The sequence below is a fragment of the Puma concolor genome, chromosome B2 (genome assembly GCF_028749965.1).
Source record: "Puma concolor isolate L17-30 chromosome B2, mPumCon1.1.hap2, whole genome shotgun sequence".
Lineage (NCBI taxonomy): Eukaryota > Metazoa > Chordata > Mammalia > Carnivora > Felidae > Puma > Puma concolor.
Genome location: NC_141671.1, coordinates 133,990,758 through 134,017,879, shown reverse-complemented (window position 1 = coordinate 134,017,879; position 27,122 = coordinate 133,990,758). Strand labels below are relative to the sequence as shown.

At 36.9% G+C, this 27,122-nt stretch overlaps 1 protein-coding gene across 3 annotated transcripts in view; it reads right to left on the bottom strand.

The window, feature by feature from the left end:
* GRM1 (glutamate metabotropic receptor 1) overlaps positions 1–27,122 on the bottom strand; it is a 416,877-nt gene that overhangs the window by 18,624 nt on the left and 371,131 nt on the right. For all 3 annotated transcript variants that reach the window (XM_086708072.1, XM_025925255.2, XM_025925256.2), the window contains exon 8: positions 17,510–18,440. In XM_086708072.1, coding sequence (XP_086564198.1) covers positions 17,510–18,440 — 931 coding nt within the window. The remainder of the gene's footprint in view (positions 1–17,509; positions 18,441–27,122) is intronic.

Genomic DNA, 27,122 nt, shown 5'->3' with positions numbered 1-27,122 from the left:
CAGTATAATATGGTAATGCATATTTGAAAGTTGACAAGAGAATAAATCTTAAGAGTTCCTATCTCATAACAAAAGAAATAAAAAACTTTTGTAACTTTGTATACTGACAGATATTAACTAAACTTACTGTGGTGATCATTTCACAAAATATACAAATATCGAATGATTATATTGTACATTGAAATTAATACAAAGTTATATCTCAATAATACCTTAATGAAAAAAGGGGTAAAAATTTTAAAAATTTGAAAATTTCTACTAGATTATCTCAAATTTCTGTCAGAACTAATACTCATTCAACTAAAGACTCTTCTTATGAAGCTAATTCTATTCTGTATTGATAAAAGCCATTAATTTTGTGTATCTCTATAAATACAGATGGGGGTCACAGTTGTCTAAATTGACTTAAATTATAGCATTCATAAAGTTTTTGTATGTTTTGTACATTTACATATGTTATTATCTCCAATTTGAGCATGAGTCATGTCTTATGCTTCTTGTTTCTTCAGCATTTGACAAATATATAATTAAATTACAAAAAATCGGGGCGCCTGGGTGGCGCAGTCGGTTAAGCGTCCGGCTTCAGCCAGGTCACGATCTCGCGGTCTGTGAGTTCGAGCCCCACGTCAGGCTCTGGGCTGATGGCTCAGAGCCTGGAGCCTGTTTCCGATTCTGTGTCTCCCTCTCTCTCTGCCCCTCCCCCGTTCATGCTCTGTCTCTCTCTGTCCCAAAAATAAATAAACGTTGAAAAAAAAAAATCTTTAAATTACAAAAAATCATGTTTGCCTAACGTGTTATACATGGCATACAAACAGTGATCATGGCAAACTAATGCAGGTGTTTGGAAAACAGAAAATAGCTGATAACTTATCATAAATTATGATTCATTAGTAATCATAATTTCAAATTTATTTTTAATTTTGGTCAATTAAAAATGATGAATCCTTGTTATATACGTGATTTGCTAAAAAGACCAGAAATGTAAATCAACCCTTTTCTTATTACTTGAAAAAATATAAAATATTGAAAAAAAAGAAAAGAAAAAAGAGATAATTACTTTGGTAAAAAGCTTAAAATTGAAGTTGGAATGATAACAAAAAAGTCTAGAATTCTGTAAAACTTCTCATATTCTTGGCTATGGCACTAACATCAATATTAGATATGTGTTTCTACTACAGTTTATTTTATGCTATCATTTCTCTTTCAGTAGAGGCATTAATATCTTCCTGTCACCATCCATCAAACCTGAAAAAGAACTGAATAGTCAATTATCATAGAGTTTCTTTCTTAGTATTCAATGTATAGACACCATGGCCCTAAAAGTAACCATAGTGATATCAGAGCTTACTGAAAAAGAAGAGGAGGAGATACTAAAATGGTATAAGAGGACATCTGCTTCAGGGTAGGATGCAATACCTTGGACTAAACCAAGTCTCCCACTGAGATCAATTAACAAAAAACTGATACAGTATTTTTTAAAAACCATTTAAAGACATTGAATACTGTCATGGCAACCAGAATCCAAGGTACCAATAAGTCAGAAAGAAGAGAACTTCAGAGAGGTAAGCAGATAACCTTCAAGCTATTTTGCCCTTGGAACATTTGATGATTTTTGGTTCATGAGAACAGACTGAAAATCCAGGCAGAGGGTCTTAACTAAGAGGTAATGAAACAGGAAAAACTTTATAAATGCGTAGGGCTATAGACACAAAAATTGATTTCAAGTCTTCCAAGTCAGCAAGGACTTGAGGAGCCAAGATTCTGGAGAAGGCAAAACAAACAAACAAACACAGAGACACTGAGAGAGAGAGAGAGAGAGAGAGAGAGAGAGAGAGAGAGAGACTAACACTTAGTAGATTCCCTGATGAAAAATGTGCAAATTTCAGACTGCACAAAGCACAGGACACAAAGTTAAGTAGAAAACTGTGGGAAATCAGAATGAAGCTTTTGGAGGTCTCACAGCCCTGAGGAATCAAAATTGAAATTAAAGGCATTTAAAAAATGTTGAACCCAAGGAAACAGCGGGGACTCACAGGACCACTGGATAGCTGTACCCTAGTAACAGGATGCACCAGGTGAAGCCGAATAAACTTTGTAAAACTACAACACACGCTCAAGTCATCTCAGTCCATCACTGGAGGATTTACATATCAGGAGTATGTAAGTAAGTATTGACTGTGCAAAATAATAATAGCAACGTAAAATAAGATTTAACATATGTGCAGAATTAAAACGCACAACAAAAACACAGAAATTGACACCAAGTAAACGCAATTAAAGTGTTTTAAGATCCTCGCTTTGTTTGGAAAGTGATAAAACTCCGAATTTATTTGAGATTATAAAAGTTGGGAAATACTTTTTATAATCTCTAGAGTAACCATAAAAAGAATAATAAAAGAATGTTAAGCTAAGAAATTAATACATGGGAAAATTGAATAGTAAAATGCTATATTAACCCAAAGAAGGCAAGAACGAAGAGAAAAACAATAGGAGAGAAAACATAAATGGAAGTAATCATTCCACTGAGACAAGTAGAAAATAGTTAAAGAGTGGATATAAACATGACTATGTCAGCAATGAGATCAAGTGTAAATGAACTAAATATTCTAATTCAAAGGTAAGTATTATCAGACTAACTAAGAAACAAAATCTAAAGGTAACTATAAGTACCTTAGGAGAGACACTCTTTAAACATAAGCATGCAAAAAAAGCCGAAAAGCAAAGGATGGAAAAGATATAACATGCAAACACTAACAAAAATAAAAGCTGTTAGCCGCACCAATGTCAGACAAAGTACACTCTATTTCAACCTGACAATCAGAGGAGAACATATCAGGAAATTCAAGAATGGATTAATATTTAGTAATAATTCAGGGGCGCCTGGGTGGCTCAGTTGGTTGAGCCTCTGACTTCGGCTCAGGTCATGATCTTCCGGTCTATGAGTTCAAGCCCCACGTTGGGCTCTGTGCTGACAGCTCAGAGCCTGGAGCCTGCTTTGGATTCTGTGTCTCCCTCTCTCTCTCTGCCCTTCCCCTGCTCATGCTCTGTCTCTCTTTCTGTCAAAAATAAATAAACATTAAAATAATTTAAAAAAATATTTAATAATAATTCAATATATTTCCCCATGTTAACAGAGTAAAATAAAAAAAGAACATGATATTTCAACTGATGCAGAAAAAGATTTTGACAAAATTTGATGCCCATCTATGATAAATCTCTCAGCAAACTGAGAGCATAAAGGAATATTCTCATCCTGATAAAGGAAATCTATGAGGACCCAAGAAGTAATGTCATACATAATGTGACATTTTTAGTAATGGCAATGATACACTAAACCCAGAATTGCCAACACAATAATAAAGCTGGGAGAGTTACACTCTTTGATTTTAAGACAATATAAGATTCAGGAATAGAAGACAGTGTGGTATTTTCATAAAGATACACAAATATATCAATAGAACAGAATAGAGGGTCCATGTGTGTTCAGTTGAATTTTGATAAAAGCACCAATGTCAGTGAGGGAAGTAAAGACTTTTCAAAAATTAAGCTGGGAAAGCTGAATCTCTATTTAGAAAGAGAAAACAAAAAGAGCCTTGATCCTTACACCATACATTAAAAAGTATCATAGTTCTAAATATAAAAGTCAAAACTATAAACATCCTAGAAGAAAATGGAGGACCTAGGGTAGGCAGATTTTCTAAACTGAACACAAAAGCACTAACCATAAAAGAAATGGTAAATTGAACTTCATCGAAATTAAAAACTTCCACATATTGAAAGATACCACTAAGAAAATGAAAAGTAAGTCACAAATTAAGAAAAATTACTACAATATGTATGTCCAATAAAAACTTAGATCCAGATTATAAAAAGAAGTTACAAGTCAGTAATAAAATACAAATGACCCAGTAAAAAATAGGCAATAATTTGGATAAATATTTCATACAAAAGAGCATATAAATGACCCAAAATATACATGAAAAGAATTCTAAGATCATTAAGTCATCAGGAAAATACAAATTGAAGCTATAATTAAGTACTAGCAAACCCATTAGAATGACTAAAATGTGAAAGATTATCAACACCAAATGGATCTCCTATTTTCTTGGTAGGAGTATAAAATGGAAAAATCACCGTGGAAATCTCTTTGGTAGTTTCTTATAAATTAAATATATACCTGCCTTATCATCCAGCATTTCCACTTCTAGACACATACCTCCAAAAAATGAAAATATTTGTTCATAAAACTAGTATATGTATGTTGAATGTAGCTTTACTTGTAATAGTGAGAGTTGGAAACAACCTAAATGCACATTAGCACATTAGATTGATCAAACAAATTTTAGCATATTCATACAATGTCACAATCCTCACCAATTAAAGGGAATAAACTGTTGATACATGCAAGAACATCAACAAATCTCATGCTGTATGAAAGAATGGAGACATAAAAGAAAATCTACTATATTATTTCATTTTTATGAAATTCAAGAATAAGAAAAGGCTAATAAATCACGGTAGTGTGGTTGCCTCTGGATGAGAAGTAGGACCGATTAGAAAAGAATGAGGAAAATTTCTAGGGTGAAGATAATGCTTTATATCTTGATTGCATGTGGGTTACAGGGGTATAACACACAACTTTATAACTTGTATCAAACTTCCATTAAAATATATGCATATCGATGTAATTATGTAACTGTGCTTCAATAAAAAGAATATGAAATGAAAGAATAAAAAGGATTAGGGAGAAAATGTAAATATCAAAGTTAGCCAAAGAAGATTTAATATATACATATTAGAAATGCTTGAAGAAAAAAACAAAGCAAGAAAATGAATACTGAAGACTACATAAAAAAGATTTAATATATAGATATTAGAAACGCTTGAAGAAAAAAACAAAGCAAGAAAATGAATACTGAAGACTACACATAGATAGCTCAAGAAAATTTTACTGAAATTTTAAAAGATTTATAACTGCACATTGAAAGAGAATATTGTGTACTTGAGAATGTTGACCCAAGAAAACCAATATGAAGACACATTCTAGTAAAATAACCAGACTTTATAGGAAATGGAAAAAACATTTATTTTGGATATCTAGGGAAAAAACAGCAAGTGTTTTCTAAGGGAAAATAGATTATCATCAGAATTTGGGGCAGCAAAGCTTTATATTAAATGTAACTAGAATGACATATTGAAGTTACTTTAGGAAAACAAAACGTACTTTCTAAATTTCATAGCCAGCAAAACTAGCATCTGATATAAAGGTTGTAGATGAACTGTTTTCAACAAGCAAAAACTAAGTGACTATTGTTCTCATGAGCAAATCCCTGAAAAATCTACTCTGGGCTAAGCGTATGCGCTTTGGACTACCAAAATAACTAGGACATCATCATAAGGACTGGAGGTAAGTAGTAAACGCATCCTTGATTGTAGAATTACGAGTAAATGAGGGTTAAAAGGGAGAAAGTATAGTATGTAATGTCTATATACTCATATAATATAGCTACAGTAAAACTATTTAAAATTTTTTTTAACGTTTATTCATTCTTGAGAGACAGAGAGAGCATGAGTGTGGGAGACGCAGACTGAGAAAGGGAGACACAGAATCCAAAGCAGGCTCCAGGCTCCGAGCTGTCAGCACAGAGCCAGACGCAGGGCTCGAACTCACAACTGTGAGATCATGACCTGAGCCAAAGTTGGATGCTTAACCAACTGAGCTGCCCAGGTGCCCTTACAGTAAAACTATTTTAAATAAGAGGGATGGAAAGATCAGATGCAAACTACTGTATGGACCTCTTTTTGAGAAATTAATTGATTGTTATTGTATTAGTAGTGATTCTAAGACACGTGTATGGCTATTGTGGAATAACATAAATATATACTTCTGAGATATTTTAATTCTATCATCTCCTGTTTCCTTGGAAACTAGGATTCTTCTCGTGGAATAAAGGAAATATATATATGTAGTAAATAACATGAGCTATGAATTTCTGGATCAGAAAGCCTGAGAACGGATATAATGGACATTACATGATTTAATAATTAAACATTTGATGGCATTAGGCTAAGATAGCTTGTTTTACCCTATTAATCCTAAGGAACATCTTACAATTTGAACTTAAATTTTCAAAAAGCCCATGGGTCATCAGCCCCTTCCCCTACCTCCAAATCACAATGGTCTATGGTCATTTGTAAGGTTTGTTTCAGTGACTGCTTTTCTCTGCTTTTGTGTCTGATCCACCCCTACTTGTATAGATCAATCATGTTATAGATTGGTTAATACATTTAGTCTGGTAAAAGTTCAAATTGTATAGGCTTTGGACCCAAACAACCGTGAGGTAACTGCATATTTCTGCTTCTTCTATGTCTTAAATGGGATTTTGTGAGCAATGTTACTTTTACTTATATTTTATGTCTTCATTTTTCTCTGCAATCTCCCTTTTTGCCACCAACTGTCCAAGCCCTAGGTCAGGCCACTGTAATCTTCCACCTGGACCCTGCAATAGCCTCATCCCAGAGTCCAGAGTCTCGAATCTTGCTCCCCAGTGCAATCTCCATGCTGAGGATGGAGTGTTAGCTCTACAACACACATCTAATCGGTGACAGTGCAGTCCTGCTTTATGACCTTAGAGCATTTCCATGGTTCAGAGGGTGAGATCCTAGTTCCTAAGGCCTCTAACTAGACCCTGATTTGGTCATAGCTGATTATTCGATTGCTTCACTTCCTTCAGCCACAAGTATTTTTCCTACTCAGAGCCTTTACATTCTGCTTGACTGCTCTACCCTATTAGCCTCCCTCCATCCCTAGCTAACCCCTTTTCTCCTTCAGAAGTCTTATTTAAATAATACTTCTTCCTGGAACATGTCCAGCCTCCATGCACTGGGACCAGTTATAGCTCTGTAATAACACCCCGTAACACCTTGTATTTATTCTTATAAACACTCACTACACTTGATTTGTTTTTCTTTTTGTTAGTTAGTTAGTTTGTTTTTGAGAGAGAGTGTGAGGGGGGAGGGGCAGAGAGAGACAGAGAGAGAGAGAGAGAAAGAAAGAGAGAGAGAGACTATTAAGCAGGCTCCACTTGCTTGGCAGATAGTGATGTGGGGCTGTATGTCACAACAGTGAGATCATGACCTCAGCTGAAATCAAGAGTTGGAAGCTTAAGTGGCCGAGCCACCCAGACGCCCCAACACTCACTACACTTGTCATTACTCATTCGATATCTGGTTTCCTGCCTAGATTTTCATTCCCACAAAGGCAGGGGCAGGATCTGTTCTGTTCACTGTTATATTCCCTGCACTGTACCAGTGTCCCCCACACACAGGACACTTGAAAATTGGTTGAGTGAATGAGTCAGCAGTGGTTCTCTTCCCAAACGTAAAAGGTATGTGTCAGGCCTTGAAACCAATCTAACCACTAGAGCAAAAGTGATTTCATGCTAGGATCAGCCCTGGAGTAACTTTTGGCTTTTAACCATTCAGAGCTAAACAAACATTTTTTGTGTGTAAGAAATTACTGTCGGCCCTATTGAAAACTGCCCCGTCCACACCGCTATATGATGTGGTGTCTCTTGCCTCTCTATCTTCTCACATAGGGATTCCTGCTTTAAACACTTTCCCTGTACCTTCCCCCACCTTAACCCACTGGTAGGCCTAGCTAATGGATTAGCTAATGGTCTAGGCAGCTGTTATTCTCAGCTATCTTAGATCCCCACCCCTGACTCCATGGTCTACACCAGAGGCCCCTTCTATTACCCTTCCTGAACATGCTGTCCTTCCTCTGTCTTAGGACTTTACTCTGCCACATTGTCATTGTGAGGGTTCTTTCTGGTGCCCTCCACTCCACTCGAAATTCTGTGGGGCCACAAACCATTCAATATTTCTTCACCAGTAAATTGTCCACAGTGTCTAAAGTAGTCCATATATTTTAAACCAAGGCCTGAATTATGAAAACCTTACTAAAATGGCTTGAAGTACTAAGGCTTGCAACAAGGCACTGACAGAATTGATGGCTAAAGTCACAGGGCTGGCTGGTGACACAGATCCATCCCTTCTGCTTTCTCACTGCCACTCCTGCTCCATGGTCATACTTCCTTCTATTTTACTGTGATCATGTATGTCTTTATTTGTTTTCCTTTGTTAACACCTTCCCGCTCCCCATCCCAAACCCATCTAAGCCAAGTAACATAAGCAGTGCAAAGTGGAAAATGATACTAATTCCCACAGTGTTTGAGAAAATTTACTAGAAGCAAAGTAACACTATATATTTTTATAGCTGGAAAATCACAGAAAGGAAAATATTTCTTATTGATTTCTTTCAAGTGGTCGTTTTTCAATATATTTAGCAGCATCACTAGGGACTTGGCCTAATTTTGTTAGCAGTGGACCCCTCATTTATCTTGAAGAAAATCTGTATAGAAGGTATTGTTAAGTTGCCTTAAATTATAGGTTTCCTTTACCCTTTTGAAACAAAATCAAATTATAATAATATATTTGGATTAACTTGATTAAAATATATGCTTATTTTCTCTTTATATTCTATTAACCAGTGTTAATAATAAATAATATTTTATTGTTGTCCTGTAATTTGTGGTGTATTTTAATTCATTCACAAGACAATGTCCTAATCATCTATTTCCCTTTAACAAAACAGAACATCTTTCCCCTCCTCTTTGTTCATTTTCAAGCAACTGAGAAGCATTTTATAGCCAAGATCCTTTATAAAAGTAGCAAATACAGGTTTATTTTTTAAATTTATTGATTCTATACTGCATACCTTTATAATAAATGCTGTGTCAGAGCTATGGCATTTTCTTTCCCTTCCATTGGCATACCTACTGAAATTTGAAAGAATCACTCACATTTTGCATAGATAGGTGATGGATTTTTTGTCTGGCTGGCTAGCCACGTATAGGTTTTGTCTTTTGGTCAACATTTTTAAGTATAAAATCCTGGCACTTAGAAATTACTTATTCAGAGGTCAAGGAAGAAAGGATAGGGTTTGAGATGGAGATGGGACTACTCTGGTATAGACACTTCTCACAATTGTACCCCCTTTTTGCAAACTGCCTCCCTGATCCTGCCCATGGGGGACAGGAATGATGCGCTTTTGGAAGACGGTTTTATACCCTGTGACTCCACACACTGTCCTTACTTCCTTAAGCTGAGATAGACACATGAACCAGACATAGCCAATCAGTTTCTGTGTTATGTAAGCCACATAGGTAGAGAGAACTGAAGTAGTCTCTTTGGGTAGCTGGATCTCTAACACAGCAACTCAGGAGCACTGGGATGGTTGTCCTTGGACTGACCATGAGGACCCACGATGTGGAAAAAGCATATCTACGAGGAGAAAAGGAAGGGGGCAGGGAGGGAGACAAGAGGTGAGGCTGAGACCTTTCTCCTCAGGAGCCAAATCCCCTATGTGACCCAGAAGCATTCTAAATCTTGTTACCATGAGATACCGAAAGTATTCCTTACATTCTTTCTGTTAAATAGCCCAGCTCTTTTGCTTAGGCTAGCTTCAGTTGGCTTCTGTAACTTGCAGCCAGAGAGTTCTAATTAAGGAGTCTAAGCCTCTGTTCTCATGATCTGAAGCTTACAAATCCACTGGTACTTTCTTGTTCTGTTCTTCATTCTGCAAGCTGTTAATGTTTTGCTCTTAGACTAGCTTTACAAACATGTTGCTTACATGATCTGCTTCGCTTTTGAGTAGGTAACACATTACATTGGACACTCACAGACGGAATGCAAATGACCTCATCTTTCTTTAGCTGTGGCCAAGCATGGACAGGTTGCCAAGCCATGTCAAACGGGATGTCTTTTCCCACACACATCTCACACTGAGTAACACTTGCATGTCTCCACTTTCAGCAGATACATGCTCCTCCATGCTACACAGCATAGATATCATGAGCTGATGATAATGATGATGCATACAGCCAGTTTTCAGAACTCTCTTTACATGATAGTGTAATTCAGAGTTTTATGTTAAACTCCCATACGTCCTCCCCTACCTCCATAATTCCAATGTCACTAGCTAACAGCTATTGAGATTTTGCTATATGCTAGGCACTATACTATGCTCTTTGCACCAATTTTCCTATTTATTTTATATAAATGGAAAATAAATTTCCTTAGGCTAGCTTAAGCTGGCTTCTATAACTTGCAGCTCAAGGGTTCTAATTAATGAGCCTTTATGCTCTGTTCTGAGATGATCTGATCTCTAATGATCTGAGAACACCCATGGTCAGGTTTAGCCTGTGGGTCTCCAGTATGTCTTCTGGTAATCTCTTCCAGTTAACAGGTGACTGTTATATAGAGTGGGGTCTTACAAACAAGCAAACAAACAAACAAACAAAAAACAGATCTACACTCGATAAAACTTCTGACTCTAAATTTACCCATCCACCTGAATCACCATTCCTATTATTCCCCTTACCTAATTTTATAATAATGGCATGTTATACCAATAAACCATGAGCTTCTTGAGGGCAGTCTACATGCCTTATTCATTTTATTGAGTGCATGAATGAATACGTACATTGTTGAGGTATGTAAACAGCTAGACATAAACAGCTATTAGAATGATGAAAAAAAATGATTGTATCCAAAAAACAATGCTTTTAGTTCCATCTCTTTCTCTTATAAAAGGGGCCCTGAGCTTTCCCTGCCTTAGTTTCTTTGCACAATTGTCTTATATGGACCTCTCTTGGGCCATTATGTATATTCATATAGAATATTCTGAATTCAGTTTAGAAACTACATACTGTTTACATATGAGGATAAAATAATAAGTTTGGGAACTTGAATATGTGTCAGTCATGCAAGTTAATTTGAATGTGAAAGAAATATAAATGGTGATCTATATTCAAAAGGAATTATGTCCTCTTTGAAGCTGTCAGATAGCCTGCACTTTATGGTCTCAGTATAGAACTTGAAAACATAAAATATGAGTAGTAAAAGTAGCGATTTTTGTATTATTTGAAAAATAAGTATATTATTAACAAGAGAGAACAAACAAGTTGTCTTGTCGTGTACCCCTCCCCACACTTAAGCCTGTGATTTCTGCAGGTGGTCCCTCACAGCGGCACAACTTCTCCACATGTGACATGCTGACTTACCTACTTCCATTCTAAATTATGGCTACTGTGCTTCCAGGTGACTTCTTTCAGGAAGTGATGACATTTGGCTTACTTTTTAAGGAGCATAAGTCTTTACCCCAAACAAAATGTGCTCATGCTGGCAGGCTCAGGCACTATGACTGGCTGTCAGGGAGAGATCCAAGGATTTCTAGCTCCTTTCAATCACAGCTGAATAAAGGGACCTGTTTCAGCTCCAGCTGAGTCTGGATACACAACAACCTTCGTCCTTCTCCAAACGACTTCTACTTATGAGCTGCGAATCCTCTACCTCCCCCAGTAGTTACACAAAAGTACACGTTACTTTCCAGACTTTTCTTTGTACGTCCCTCCTCAAGTCCTACACTCAATATTTTAAGTCCAGAAGTCTGATAAAATCAGTAATAAGGGTTATATCTTTGGATTTTAATTAAAAGTCCTATAAGTTCCCAGCCTGATGTTTTTCATCTTTCTTTTTAGTATCAAGCAACATAACATGTAGCTAAGTGAGAACTAGCATCAACTGCAATCCACGTGTTCTTCAGAGTTGATGCTTCATTGGTCACAGAGCTGTCAATAGATGACAAAGGGCTGTATTGTAATGGCACAGTTCTGGGTCAGGTGGCTTAGCATGAACCACGTGATCTCTCTGTTATATCTTCCATTTTGTTTCTCTGTTGGCTCCTTTCTTAGATACTATGAACAAGCTTAAATTTCTTTTTTATTATGTCACTCCTAGCCTCCTTAAATATTAGCTAGAATTTTAAATTCCTTTAATGCCCAAACTCAACTTATTGCAACAGAAATTCTACCCATATCACTGAAGCTACTCAAGGATAACCATAGAGTCTCCATCCTTGGGGATCCCAAGGATCCCAAGCTCAGTCTTCTTGAAACAGTCTGTTGTGCACTGAATGTTGTTCCCAAGTTTGTAAGTTCAAGTCCCCATGTGATGTCATTAGAAGATGGTGCTTTTGGGAGGTAATTAGGGTTACATGAAGTTCTAAGAGTGGGGTCCTCCTCTGGGACTGGTGTTCTTATAAGAAGCAAGACCAGATAGGTCTCTCTCCCTCTCTCTCCCCTCTCTCTCCCTCTCTCCATGCTTGCACAGAGAAGAAGTTATGTGGGCACACAGCTAGAAGGCAGCCATCTGCAACCCAAGATGAGAGATCTCACCAGAAATCAACCATGTTGGCATTCTGATCTTGGAATTCTGGCCTCCAGAACTGTGAGAAAATAAATGTCTGTTGTTTAAGCACCCAGTCTGTGGGATTTTACTATGGCAACCTGAGCTAAGACACAGTCTCCTCCTTGGTTTCCAGGATACTGCAGTCCTCCTGCTTCCCATCATTCTTTTGTTTATTGCCTTTTGTTTATGTTGCCTTCAGGTTTTCTTCAATTATCTTATCTCTCAAGTGCAAGTGTCCCCTAATGTTCTTCCTCCTACTTTCTTCTTTTCTTATGTCATAGTCACTCTTTTGGCCACTTCAAATCTAGAGCTCTGACTCAGACTTTCTCTTGAGTTCCTGACTTAAATTTCTAAACAACTCATGGCTGACTCTATTTGGATGCCTTCACTGCATTTTCAATTGATAAGTTTGAAACTCAACTCATTCACATCTCCCCAGTTCTACATCTGTATTCCACCATCATGGTAGCTGCATTTTTCTAGTCACACAGGCTCAAATCATGAGAGTTGTAGTCTAGTTTTTATTTTTTCCTTCCTCTTTCCAAACCAATAACCCAACTCTAATGAATCAAGCTCAGAAAACTTTTTCCTATTCGTACCTGAGGTTTGACTTTCACTCCACTGCTCTATTTTATAACTTTCATTTTTAACCTGTCATTTGGATTATTGTAGCACTCTATTAACTACCCTTTCGATAGTCAGTCTCTTCTCATGAAGCTTACACATGACCATAAAAGATCACAAAAATCTTTAATGCACTTTGCAGTTTATATAACAAATACCTGAGCTTCTTCTTAGAACATTGACCATTATCTACAGTCTGTCCTCTTTCTGCATTACAAATTCACCCACCACTACACCTCTCCATGTAACTCACTCATACTAGATTCCATGGTGTAGCCTGAAAGTCCATTCATGTCTGTAAAGTTTCACTTTATGTTGAAAAACATCCTTTCGGGTCAAATTCAAAGGTCACTTTTATTAAGAAATTTTGTCCCATCCCTCCACAGATACTGTTCCCTTAGCTGAACCTAATCTCTTTCTTCTCTGACACTCAAATTATTGTATTGTGGTATTGTGGCACCTGGCCCCATATATTTAGTTATATTTTTGGGTGTGTTCCTGACTATATTGCAAGATTGGTACAATCACTGCCTGCCTCTTATATCTTTTTTTATCCTGAATACGATCTGATGCCACATCAAGTACCCATGTGCTTTTAAGCTCAGTGCTGAAACAATGGCTGATTGAATAAGTGAATGAACAAACAGTAGATTCTCCATGAATGTTACTATCAAGTAGTAAAATTCTATGACAAGTACTTAGATAAAATCTTCAGATATTTACTCTAAAAGCAAGGGAAGAATTACAATACTTTCATCTTATTTTACAATATACTTTTAAAGCCATTTGTTGTATGCTTATGAGAAAAATGATTTCAAAATGACATATTTTCTCATTCATAAGCTTATTAGAGTAATGATTGAGTTCTTTCTATGAAAGAAAACATGTTATTTCTATTTGATTGTGATGTCCGTTGCTTCCCTCTCATATTTCCTTTAATAATCAAAAGAAGAAAGTCAAATTAAAAGGCATACGCAGGGCACAGTCACGAATGCTGCAGGCTTAGTGACCTCTGCTTGCAGACAAAAAAATGTTTCTAGCAGACCAAGAGGAAAATTTCCTCAGAGCGTCTTTCTATTTGGTATTTCACTTAGCTTTTGCACTCAAATGCTTAGGACACAATCACAGGAACATAATAATATTCTATTTATTTAGGAACCTGCACTTTAAAATTACTTCCTTGAATCAATGTAATGTGTTTCTGTGATTGTAATTGCTTTTAGTTTTGCATGCAAAAGGCCATAGGAGTGTACTGTCACATTTCAGCTTCCTATGCCATCAGAGTGGCATTCAGTGAGGTCATTTACTCAGAAAATATCTAGAAATAATAGTTTGACGTCATTAATACCCTAGTTTTTAAAAGAAGCATGTCATTTATATAATGTTTTAATTTTTCAGTTATATAATGTTAACTCATTTTGCTTAAAAAGAAGTGATAAGTAATTTGTATCTAAAAATTTACTTGATTATGAATGTCTAGGAATTTCTATTGCCAAGAAAGTGCATTTTACCACTAGGTTTATTTAGGTTAAGCCTGAATATTTTCCTATTCAAATACATTAAATTAACAGCTAAAGAATTAGAGATTTCAAAGGCAATATACTAGGGTAGGATTATGCTTAATTGGATGTCTGACTGTAAGTAACCCAAACACCCAATTTTTTGGTTACACTCCTCCTAAATTACTTTTTGGAAAATGCAAAGCAAGTGCCCAGACCTTTGGTTGTGTCAGATGCTTAGCTGTGAATCGAATTTAAAAACTGCAGAAAACTTTGCAAAAACAGACCCACGACGTCATCCCTCCCAAGCATCTCAGAAACAGCCTCTTAGGAGGATGTAGTCAGACTTGCAACTCCTCAGAATAATATTCAAACAGATAGATCAGTTGGAAGCTCTTCATTACAGCAGCTGTTCTGTGTTTATAGCTACATATGCAGACTGCTGAACACCCTCAGAGCACCATAAATGTAGGAATTACACATCCAGAATGGTAATAAACTCATTGGGTGATGTGCTCTCCAGAGTTTTCAGCCCCTTGCTCCAGTTGGCACAACTCTGCTAGATTTTAGTTGCTGTAGAAAAATATTAGATTGTTGTGGTTTTTGTAAGTTTGGAGACAAACCAGAAAAACATAAAATAACATTTAAAAAGGTAAAAATGTAGGCACTGATATTATTAATTTAAAATTACAGTCTCATAGAGAGTTACAAGAGAAGCCATAGAAGAAAAAATGAGAAAACAAGTGCATAAATGGCTGTGATCGGTAGAAGCTTAGCCTCAAATAATTTCTGTACATCAGCTCAGCTGTGTGGTACACCCTTCAGAAGCTACAGATTGTACCAAAAAAAGCTGCATGTTATTAATTAGAAGCATATTTCCTACCATCATAATCCGATAGAACTTGATAAATTATAGCTAATAGATAAGCAATTTACTGGTAAAACGGCACTTCTTAGAAAACCAATACAATTTAGAACAAGCTGATTTCTCTCTTAAAAGCAGGATCCCAAATACATTTTTTTTTCTAAATTCATAATAGTGAAGGGAATATTCTCAGCTTATAAGGAAAGAGGTTCCGGGTATGAGAGGATGATCTGAATGTACAACAATGCCTGGCTGCCAGAGAATTGCTAAGCATTGTTAAAGTAACATCAGCTTATCCCAGCAGCAAGCACTATATACTATTCATTAGCCACTGCTCTTGGACAAGCGCTTATAGAATTCTGTGTACAAGGGACATAAAAACACTGGGAGAGCTTTCAAAAACGCATATCCCTGGGTAGCAACACAAGATGTCTTGATCACATAGGTCTCTCCTTTCATTTAACGGCTAGAACAGCTTTCAGAAATGACTATGACCAAAAATCATACGAAAGTTTCTGAAGAACCATAATAAAGTCAGAAAAGTCAGAAACGTGGACGTGCATAAAGGTAGGTGGTCGAATGGAACCCTCACAAAGCCATTTGAGACGCAATCAAGGAAATCTTTTAGTGTCTACAAACATTCTAGCTTAAAGTGCATTTTCTCCCTTCTCATTTGCGTTTCTTCTCACTTTTTCCCTCTTAATGAAAATTGTTATGCGCCATTTTACATCTGGATTCTGTGGCTATGGTCTATTATTCTTTTCTCATTTCATGGCACTGTTGGTTTGCCTTCATGCTTACTGATGAGTCCCTGCTAGGGGCCTGCTCCTGAGGGGGTGCTGGCGAGCGTGAAACGCCTGGCAAGGGAAAAAAATGACTAAGCGACTTTTATGACCAGTATCTTATTCAGAACTTGAAATTGATACGGCAACAATTAGGCATGCACTATGACCTTAACCCTTAATGCTGGAAAATTATTATTTATTATTTGAAATAATAGTAATTCTATGGATTAAAAAATATATTTTCCTATAGACTCCTTCACCCGATCCTCAAACCAATTACAGGATTTCTGTAAAAGATGCCCTTGGCACTGCTTGACAAGTAAAGATACAAAACACAGAGGCACGTCAATTTTTTGACATGTGTTAAGATGAGAAATTTCATGCAAGTTAAGACCTAGACAAAGAACGGCTAACTAAACAGAATTACACTTAGGAGTCACAGAATTTCACAGTGGCTGAGTTCCCTCCCTTACAAAGTGGGGGGAAATAACACCTATTCCTCTTGTCTTCTGACTTGTTTGGGTTATAAAACCATGTATATGTTACAATTATTTGTATTAAAATTCCTCACTTTTAAAGGATTGTTTCAAACAGAAAAATTAACACTGCTAATGAGGAAAATAGAGGAGGTTTTGGATGGGTCAAGTACCTTTAGAACTTCAAGCATCCATGTCAGTTTGGAGCTCCTCACCTTTATCTGTTTTTTTTTTTGTTTTGTTTTGTTTTGTTTTTTTATTTCTTTTGGTGCTTTATGGCTCAGAAACAAACCATTCTGATCTTGAGCTTGCAGTAGAGGTAGCTCGATTCTCATGTAGCATTATGGAACATCTTTATTATACATCCATGCTCAATAAGTAAGAGGGGCATGGTAGGAGGGTTGCTTAAGGAAACGTCTCTCAGGAAAGACTTGCTGCTAGTTTTACTCAAATTTTGAAACAGTCAAATTTCCACAGGGGCTTCATTTCCTTCCTCTCCAACCCAGGTTAGTAATGGTGAGACTCCAGCGTGATAAAAATAAATCAGAAACTTTATTCAGTCATATTCTAAACTAAAAATTGGAACTAGAATTTGCATCTCAAACCCAGCCCCCAGAGATGTGCTGATGCTCCATACAGGGGAGGACCCGCGTGAAAGGAAACAATTATTGGCAGAACAGAAGCTGAAGATTCTAGGTAAGAATAAGGGTATGTTCAGCTGGTTGTTGTTTCATGCTCCTGGCTTTTTCAAAGGAATGAAAACAAAGAAGACCTTTAGTATTTCCTACTGCAGAAGAGTATGACATTTGGGCGGGGGGGCGGGGGAGGAAAGAGAAAAGATTAAGAAAGGAAATGAAAACCGTTGGGGAAATGGAAGAACGCGATTCACTCAAATGGAAGAAAAGAGAAAAGACAGAGAGGGAGGCAAAGCGGGGTCAGATAACTCACTTGGCATTCCCTGCACCTGGTTTCTTTCTTCGGAAAATGTTGAGGAACGTGTTGGAGCGGCAGGGCAGCTTGCCATCACCAACATGCATGCGGACTACGTCAGAGGTGGTGAAGGCACTGCGGACATTCCTCTCGGGCTTGGCAATAATGATGTACATCTTGGGAGTGAACATGCACCCCAGGGCCACCGTTACACTGAGGCTCACTGCAAAGCAGGTGGTGATGATCTTGTAGTTGCTCCCAAAATAAATGGGCACAAAAGCCAGCCAGATGATGCAGGTGGTGTACATGGTGAAGGCAATATATTTGGCCTCATTGAAGTTGGCGGGCACATTGCGGGTCTTGAAGGCATAATAGGTACAGCTCATGATGAGGAGTCCATTGTAGCCCAGAGGGGCCACCACACCCAGGTTGCTGGTATTGCAGATAAGGTAGACTTCCTTGATACTTGGGTAGGACAGAATGGGCATGGGGGGCTCCATGATGATCAGGGTTACCACCAGGGTTAGCTGCACGCTAATCAGAATTGAGGCGATGATCACCTGGGCCCAGGCACTCATGAACCTGGGCTTCCGGGTGCAGATCTTCTTTTTGCTGCCAGCTAGGATGCGTGCAATTCGGTTGGTTTTGGTCACTAAAGCAGAGTAGCACATGGCAGAGGAGAGGCCAACCAGAAGGCGCTGGAGGTAGCAGGATGTGGTGGTGGGTTTGGCAATGAGAGTAAAAGGGCACACGTAACCGAGGAAGATGCCAGCTAGGATAATGTAGCAGAGCTCCCGACTGGAGGATTTGACAACTGGTGTGTCCCGGTACAGCACAAAGATAAGAGTAACAAATAAGGTGACAAGTATGCCCAGGCAGGAAAAGGCGATGGCTATGATGGATTCTATGTTGCTCCACTCAAGATAGCGCACAGGAATAGGTTCACAGCCTGTAACGAGAAAAATAGCTTTAAAATTCAAGATTTCTGCTGATCAATAATAGCATCGCTTACCAGCTACAGAAAGCACAGCTATGTTCACATCTTCCACGATTCGCGTTATTTTAATTACATGTGAACATGTCTCACTATTACAGAAGTAAATATACACTATTGGCTTGTCTGGACAATCATGTTCTCAAACCTGATCTCGTCATAAGCCTAATGTGACATGTTTGAGCCTATAAAAATAATCTTTTCTCCCAACACCAGCTTTATAAATGGATGCCACTCCGTGGGTGGAACTTTGTTCTACACTTTCAGAAAAAGAAAGAAAAAGAAGGAAGCTAAACTGTGTTTCCAGGGAAGGTTAAATGGTAATAATGTACTAGAATAAGCTAGTAAGCAATAAATTAACAACATGTTTATTTTCACATAACTGTCCAGAGGTAAGTCCAGCTCACAGACAAGAACTATCTTGACCAGCAGAGTGTTTTAAACATAAATTTTATTTGAATTCTTTAGAAGAATCTGCATTCTCCCATTTATTACATATTACTCACTTTGTCTCACCCCTTGAATTATGTATAACCCATCTGTGGCATCTGAGGGCCTTTGAGTTATCAGTCTCTACTAGAGGTACCAAGGAAGAATGGAATCTCCCATCACACATCTCTTGAAAGGAGAGACAGCACTGTGTTCCTAAATACCTGGCTTATCTTTTTCCTCAGATGGAGAATAAAGTCTGTTTTGCAGAGATTTTGCAGACAGAAAGAAATTTGTCAGGTCCTGGAGACAACCCCTTCCCTGAACTTTGTGTTTAGTTTGGGCCAGTATTCCCAAATTGTGAGAATAAAAAATATGCCCACAACTTTAAGAAAACACTCCTTGTTCTGCAGCCATGGGAGCAGGAGCCACCAGAACCTGTTTTACTCCTGTTCAATCAACTGCAGCTCCCCTCAAGGACGTGGTTTCTGCAAGCCTTCAGTCAGTGTCAAACTGTGTGTCTGATAATCACCCAAGAAGGAACAGACTCATTGCAACAAACAAACAAGTGCCAGCCATTCACAAGTACGCACTCTGATCATAGCTGGGGGGAGGGGGAGGGGGCACTCTCGTGAATCAGGGGCCTGTCTATGCCAGAGTTTAAGCATCTTCCTGGAGAACGTCTGCTTTCTCTAAAAAGTCACATTTTTAATCCCAAATCTTCTCATTTCCTTGATAAACTTTAGAAAATGATTAGATAGATAATTTAGAATAACAATGACTATCATGGGGAACTTTTGAGATGACACATCCAATGAATTACAATACGTAAAAGGGGCTGGGGACAAATTAGGAGATAAAATACTGAATAGTCAATACTCCACTCTTTTGATTGGCATACTGAGCTTGCTAAATAAAATTTAAATTCCAATGTAGTCTTTGTCAAAGCCTTTGTAACCTTCTGAAAGCTAGCCCTCATTCCATCCCTTTTTCTATGCAACTTTACCTGGTTTTGTAAATGAGCTAGTCTGTCCTCAGCGCTTTCATCAGAAAAAGAATACCACATTTTAAATTTGTAGAACACAAGTCAGATCTATGGACGTTGAATTAAAACCCTGGTCTAGAGCCAAATTAAGAGCTATAATTAATGATTTTCCTAAACTTCAGGGATATCGGCATAATATTTTCTGCAGAATTCAGGATTTTTATTAGACACTTACTGTCCTACACTACAGATATATATGAGTTAATTCAACTAATTGTTAGTCTCATGGAGGAAAATGTTTAAAAGCAGCCATTTAGAAAAGAGAAGATTTAAATAACCTAGTGGTGTAAAGTTTAAAAAATAGAAATAGAAAATGCATTACATAAGGCAATTTTGAAAGCCTTTCTTTCAACAAAGATGCAGAAGTATAAACTAAATAAAGATAAAGATAGACTTTATGACATCTTCAAACAATTCTGGGGTAGACTCAACACCTGACAAGAAAGACTATATCTTCTCATTTTATAAACGGGCTTAGTCCTGAATTGGGGGAATCAAACAGAAGAAAATGTAAAATTATCAACTTAGAAAATACCCAATATGTGCCTGGACATTTCCAGATAGACTTAAAAAGTAAATAAGCTAGAAATCAATATAGTTATGGATCGTTAGGTAAAACAACTAAAAGAGCCTCTATTCTGTATGATTTGTGAAACTGTAGAGAAGGAAGCCTAGAGATACTTCAAACGGATATGTGATTTAAAGAACCAATGTCCCACATTAGCTAAAATTCAGAAGGACATCTACCTAAAGTCTGTCCAGTGACTCAATCCCATGGGAAACACAGGCACCCAAAAACTCCTTGTCCTTCCTCTGAGCTCCCAAGGGAAGCAATATGTCTTTCTTATTGATATAGGTATCTTTATGTCCCCCCATAATCTCGCTATTAATAGAACATCAGATATATTGGTTTAATAAAACCACAGGAATGGTGAAAACCTTTAACAATCCTATGCCTGGACCCACAACTAACAACTAGTATTTTGAGATTATTATTGGAAGGATACATTATTCTCTGTGACATAAAACCCACATATTTAATCTAGGATTTACTTCTAGACAAGATGTACTATGGTTCCCTATACATGATCAGATCATAGCTGCTCTACTCATGAAAATACCTATGTTATCTATAATTTTAAAAAATTAGGCAAGGAATACCTTTAGTTGCAAAAGGACAAAAGACTTCACAGAAATAGGAAGATGGATTGTTGACAGAGCACACAAAAATACCGATTATCATATGTACCTAGATTATCATGACTCTTCTTTTTTTGTGTAAACATGAAAATGATACACCATGATCTAGACATATGAACTTAACAGCAGAGCATATATCAAAGAACCATTGCTCATCGTCAAAGGCTCACAGTAAAAAAGGTACTGCAAAAGTTATGGATACTATGAAAACACTTTAGAAATACAATAGAAATATTTTAGAGATTATCATGCTAAGCAGACTGCTCTGACTAAAAATCCTAACAGAAAAGTTTCATATAAAACAACAAATAATTTATTACTAGTAACAAATCTATGAAGTTCAAGTATCCAATTATAGATCACAAAATGTGGCCAGAAAAGAAGTTCTTAAATAAAAATTCCAGAAATTCAATTATTATGTTGTAAGATTCATGAAGATAAATAACTGACAAAACCAGAATGGCTGTTTGATCGTACCAGATAAAATATCTACCAGGCATTGGATAAAATCCTGATGGAACAAATGAAATAATTCATTTCAGTAGGGACAAATTTGCTATAAAATTAAATACTATTGGGAAAACATTTCCAGGATGGCAGATGTGGCCAGTTCATGCTTCATTTGTAATTAAATTAATTAGGACAAATTGTAAAGGTGGAGGCATTGACTGAAACAATTGCAGGAGAACTTTTGAGTTACTCCAAAGGAATTGTATAGTTTTCTCCCTCCATGGTTTATGAATATATACTAGCTTAAATAGTGTATTTATTTTGCTGGTGCGTTGAAGCATTCTGTTGAAAAGCCACAATACTTACAAAGGCTAAAATATTAGATTCTGTGGTCTTAGTTAACGTGTTCCCACTGACCAATCTAGTGATATGGGAACCTTTTCATTGGAACACTTATTCATGAATTTAAACTGTGCAATTCTGTCCTCATTTCCAACTCCCAGACAAATGAAAAAGGAACCTTAATATTGTTGAAGTTTACACCCCTTAGTGATTTAATTTGAGGTTCTTCAGAGAGTCTCCAGAAGTTGAAGGCACATGGAAATTGACCGTTAATTGAAGAAGCTTATAGCAAGCTGATGACTACACAATGGTCTTCTGTGCAAGATCATCTGAAGAAGATTCTTACATATATCATACTTTCCTTTGCATACTCTTTCTTATTCATACTTTTCTTCTTCACTGATTTGAAGCTATTCAAATCTGAGTTTGTCTTTAATGTTCTCCTTACTGGTAATAAGTATTTGCCAGACCCTATGCTTTACTAAAAAATCATTAACACAATAATTCAATTATATCAAGCTATTGGTAGGTATGTTACATTAACTTTTCCAATAATGATACTATTTTTATATGCAAAGACTGCACAAGTTCAGATGCTTGAAAGGACTGAGAAGATTCACAGAACATACTTATATAATCTTTTTACTTAAGGGCAAAAGGTATAATATACTAAGAGAAAGACAGTGCAGGTAAGCGCCAAGGGGCAAAGGGAGATCCCAGGTGCAAGCCCTCTAAGATCCTTACTCCCACAAGGGTACACTTCACCTTTGAAATGAGAGCTCAGGGCAGAAGTTCCCAGTGAAGTCTTTTTATGATCTTTAAGTCATACAGCCAAGTCTGTCTATCTAGTATGTCAGCTGAAATCCATTGGTAAACAAACTGGTTTTGGTTGTCACCAAGTGGAGCTTCACTCTCTAAACTGCGTATCATAAATATCAGTCCCCTTAATGTAGCCGAGAGTGAAAAACCAGTACTCAGGCATCTGCACAAGTAATCACAGAATCATTCCAAACCTAGCTATAAACTAAGCCTATTCTACACAGTGTAGTGGACACAAGTGAAGAAAAATATGCTTATGCTAGAAGGAGATATACGTATTCTGTGCTGAAACAGTAGCATTTTGTCAACAACACGCCAAAACAATGTACCTACAACTCTACCGTGGTTGCTTTATTTCTTGTGAAGGTCCTAGGTTCTTTTTCCTATGGGGAAACCAGACCTTTCAAGGTCAATCCAGAACCCCCCAAAACAGAATCACTTGAGGACTGGGACTGTTTATATTTTGAACCAGTTTCTTAAACATGTTTTCTCCTCCTTTTTCTTCTTTCCTTTCCTTCTTCTTTTATTTTTTTAGACATCTTAAATTTGAGAAGCATTAGCTTTGATTCCTTGAGAGACTTAGCTGTAATATCCATATTGTCCATATAAGTGATATGATATGTAATAGACTTTTTTGGTCCTGTTTTGAGGCTTAAAGAGAAGAGTTGTCCAATCCCCACGTGTGTTTAGGTATCCTAAGACTGGAAGGGATAGGAGTTACCTTCATCCAGTGGCCCTGCCTGACCCCCAGTATCTAAAAGCAGAAGCCATTATGTGAGTTGTGCATACTGCCTCAAGAACTTAAGGTCTTGGCAGTGTCTGTGGTTACAGTTATCCCAGAGAATCCAGAGCCATTAGACAGATCCATTTTCCTTCAAGCAGACTACAAATTACTGACCAAAATCCAAGAATTACTGATCTGAGGGAAAGGAAGTTACTCCTAATTTTTAGACAAATTTCGGTTCACTTGTAAGATCCAACTGCATAGGAGGAAGCTATAATTTAATACTGGACTTCTTCCCAATTAGGTTAATACCAATATAATATAACCGAAGAAATAAAGAAAGTCCACATTTATTCTATTTAAAATGTCTTGGGACATTTAATAACAGTTACAATAATGCTTCATAATTAATAAAGCTTTGTCAAAATGCTTTCTTTAATGGTATCACATTAATATCAATTACCTACAAGGAAAAATTCTATTTCATAGCTAATGTTCAACTCAAATATCCCCTTCTCTATGAAGCCTCTTGTCTTGCTAGGGGAAAATAATTGCTTTTTTTACTCTGTGTTCATATGACATTTTATACCTACTCCTGTTGTAGACTTCTACTTGATTGCTTATATGCTCACATTTCATATGAAATTCCTCCCCATGATATAAACTTACATAAACCTATATGTTTCTAGTTTCTCCAAAAAATGCCTGGCACAAAGCAGGTGGTGGTGTATATAAAATTAAGTAAATGAGTAGATAGTGTAAGAGGTCACAGTAACTGTTGGGATGGACAAAAATGGTAAAAACTAATTAATTTCTATAGCTTAATATTTTCTATTTTTAATGATAAAATTTAGTGTAGTCTGGTTTTCTGAAGAATCCTCTCATCCTATTTGACTTGTGAACAGAAATAAGTAGCATCAGATTACGTATAATTGGTTCGTGGATTGTTAAATTACTGTCCAGTTTTATATCGCGTCAGAAGAGATCTCTGTTTATGCATCTTAAGAAATAAGTGTGAAATGTAAGTGCTGAATTAAAATGTGCATTTTTCCAAGAAGAAAATATGAAAAACTTATGAACGCAAGTGCTACAGAAAGTGCTTCCTTTAAGAAATGTACCATTTTTTTCTTTAGAGCCAAAAAAACAACATATTCTAATGAAAATAAAACTTACTTATAAACATGTTTTTATTCATTAATATTAGAGTTTTTGGAAAATATAGGGAGAGTAGCTATCTTGTAAAATGATTTTATGCATATAAACAAAGTCCACCTTCAGTAAAAAACACCATTTCCTAAAGAAGAATGATTTCTCATTCTTTTAAATTAACTAAAATTCAGTCAAAAGAAGATCCACCTGTGAACACAAAACACCTACTTAAAGGCAATGCATTTACTCCTCCGAGTATTTCTACCGAATTTTGGTATTCTCTGCCTGTGGGTTTTCTCTTTTCACAACTACTGCTACCATGGCAACAACCAATAAGACACTGCCATGTGCTGCACCCTTGTTCTGAGCCTGACATGCCTCCAAATAAGACCTCATTTTCCATTCATGTGTAAGGCTGAAAGGAATCCAGAAGTGACAGGTGTCATTAAAACTAAGTATAAATTAACATCAAAGATGTGTATTCTGAAAGATCCTAAACAAAAGATATATATGTGTGTGGGTGTGTGTATATATATTATATGCATTATATTAATATATATACACACACCCACACACATATATCTTATGTATATATTATATACATTATATTAATATATACACACACACCCACACACATATATATACATATATATTTGCAAAATAATCAAATCTATTGCTATTAGAAAAGGGCAGCCTGATTTGTTGCTCGGCTCAACTAAAGTGACCTTTACACATATGATGGATGATAGACTAACTGTTTTAGAAAGATAATCATATTAAATATCTATGTACAGTCAAGGAGGATATTTTTTTATGCACTACTAACTCAAAGAGCCTTAATTCAATGGTGATGATCATTTGGCAGTAGGCCAAAAATATACCCACAATGGAAGATCTCTAGGGAATAAAACATACGACTTTGAGTTCCATTATGATAACGTATTAGATCTTTTTAAAAAGTTTCTTTGTATTTTAACGTTTTAAAATAGGATAGACGTTCTTTATCATGTATGAAATAAGCCCCAAAGTGAAAATGGAGCAGTAGGAAAAGTTGGGGGAAACCCAAGAAAAGGTAGGTAAAAGAAAAATTCTTATACCTCCAAGCCAGAACTTCTGACTTCTAAGATGAACCAGAGAAAGGCTAGGTTTGTCTCCGAGCCTCTTCCTAGTCAGCTGCAGTCTCCGTCAAAGAGCAGAGAGGGCTGACTTGAGATAAAAAGACCCAGCATGAAGCACACACTATATGGAGGAGGATAAAGATGTGAACAGAGGCACAGCACGAGTGGGAGAGAAGTCTTGTTGGCCAAAAGTGGATGGAAAAGTTTTTCCAAGCCATTCCATTGCATGCAACCATGAGATAAGTTAGACCCAGGGATAGAAACACTGGATTCTCATAGTGGATTCTCTCTATTAACCAAACACACTGACCAGGATGAACTTAGGTGAGCCCCTTCTTCTTTCTATTTCTCTTAATAGGACATTTATGAGGCAGCTATGATGTTCAAGACACTAGACTATGAGCCAGAGAGTAATGTTTCTAAAGGGATGGGACAGGAACCAGGCACCTTAGAATCTGCTGGGTCCCATCTCAGAACTAGTGAATGGGATTCTCTGGAAGTGGGTATTTCCTGGGGAGTTTTTAAGCATAATAAAGTTGAATAACAATTTTCAGCTACAGAATAAAAATATGAGTGAGATACAGTTTGTACCTTCAAAAATATTCTAATCTAATTTCCCTTCTTTAAAGAAGATCTTTGTACTCAACAATTTCTAAAGGCTTTCTGACACTCATTTTAGTTTAACTTTTTCTAACAAGATTAACATTTTACAAGGTACTTCACTAAACAAGTAAAATTTTCATTATGTGACCTGGTTCTATTTACCCAGCCATTTTTGGTGTGTTTTGAGTAAGCCATACAATTTCTTAGTTGCTGTTCTTATTTGGGAACAGATAAAAAATTAAAAAAACAATCAGGAATGTTACCCTCCCTAATGATTTTCAACAACACCCAGGGGGCAGAGGATCAAGACCCAGGGAACTGAGCTCGGCTTCTAGCTAGTTTCGTGACCTTGGGCACACAAGTACACCTCTCTGGGCCTCAGCTTCCCCCTCTAAAAGGAGGGATGAGATTACTCAGGTGACAAAAATCTCTGTGTACTCAGATGGCAGCTTCCATGGCTCTATTACTCCTAAAATTTCTGAAAGGTATTTGTGAAACACATCTCATGTGTGAGTTCATACCAGGGTCCACAGAAAACAAAACTTGTGTATTTTAACATTTCTCTAATGCAACTTACAAACTGATAATCCATCCATATGATTCCCATTGACTTTACTAATAAATCCTTTCTTGCATTCATATATTCCTCTCCGTTCCTGCTGCAGCTGCCCTAGTCTACAGCCTTTGAAATTACTCACTTGGACCAATACAATAGCTTCCTAGTTTCTGTTTTTCATCCAATATCACTACACTCCTTA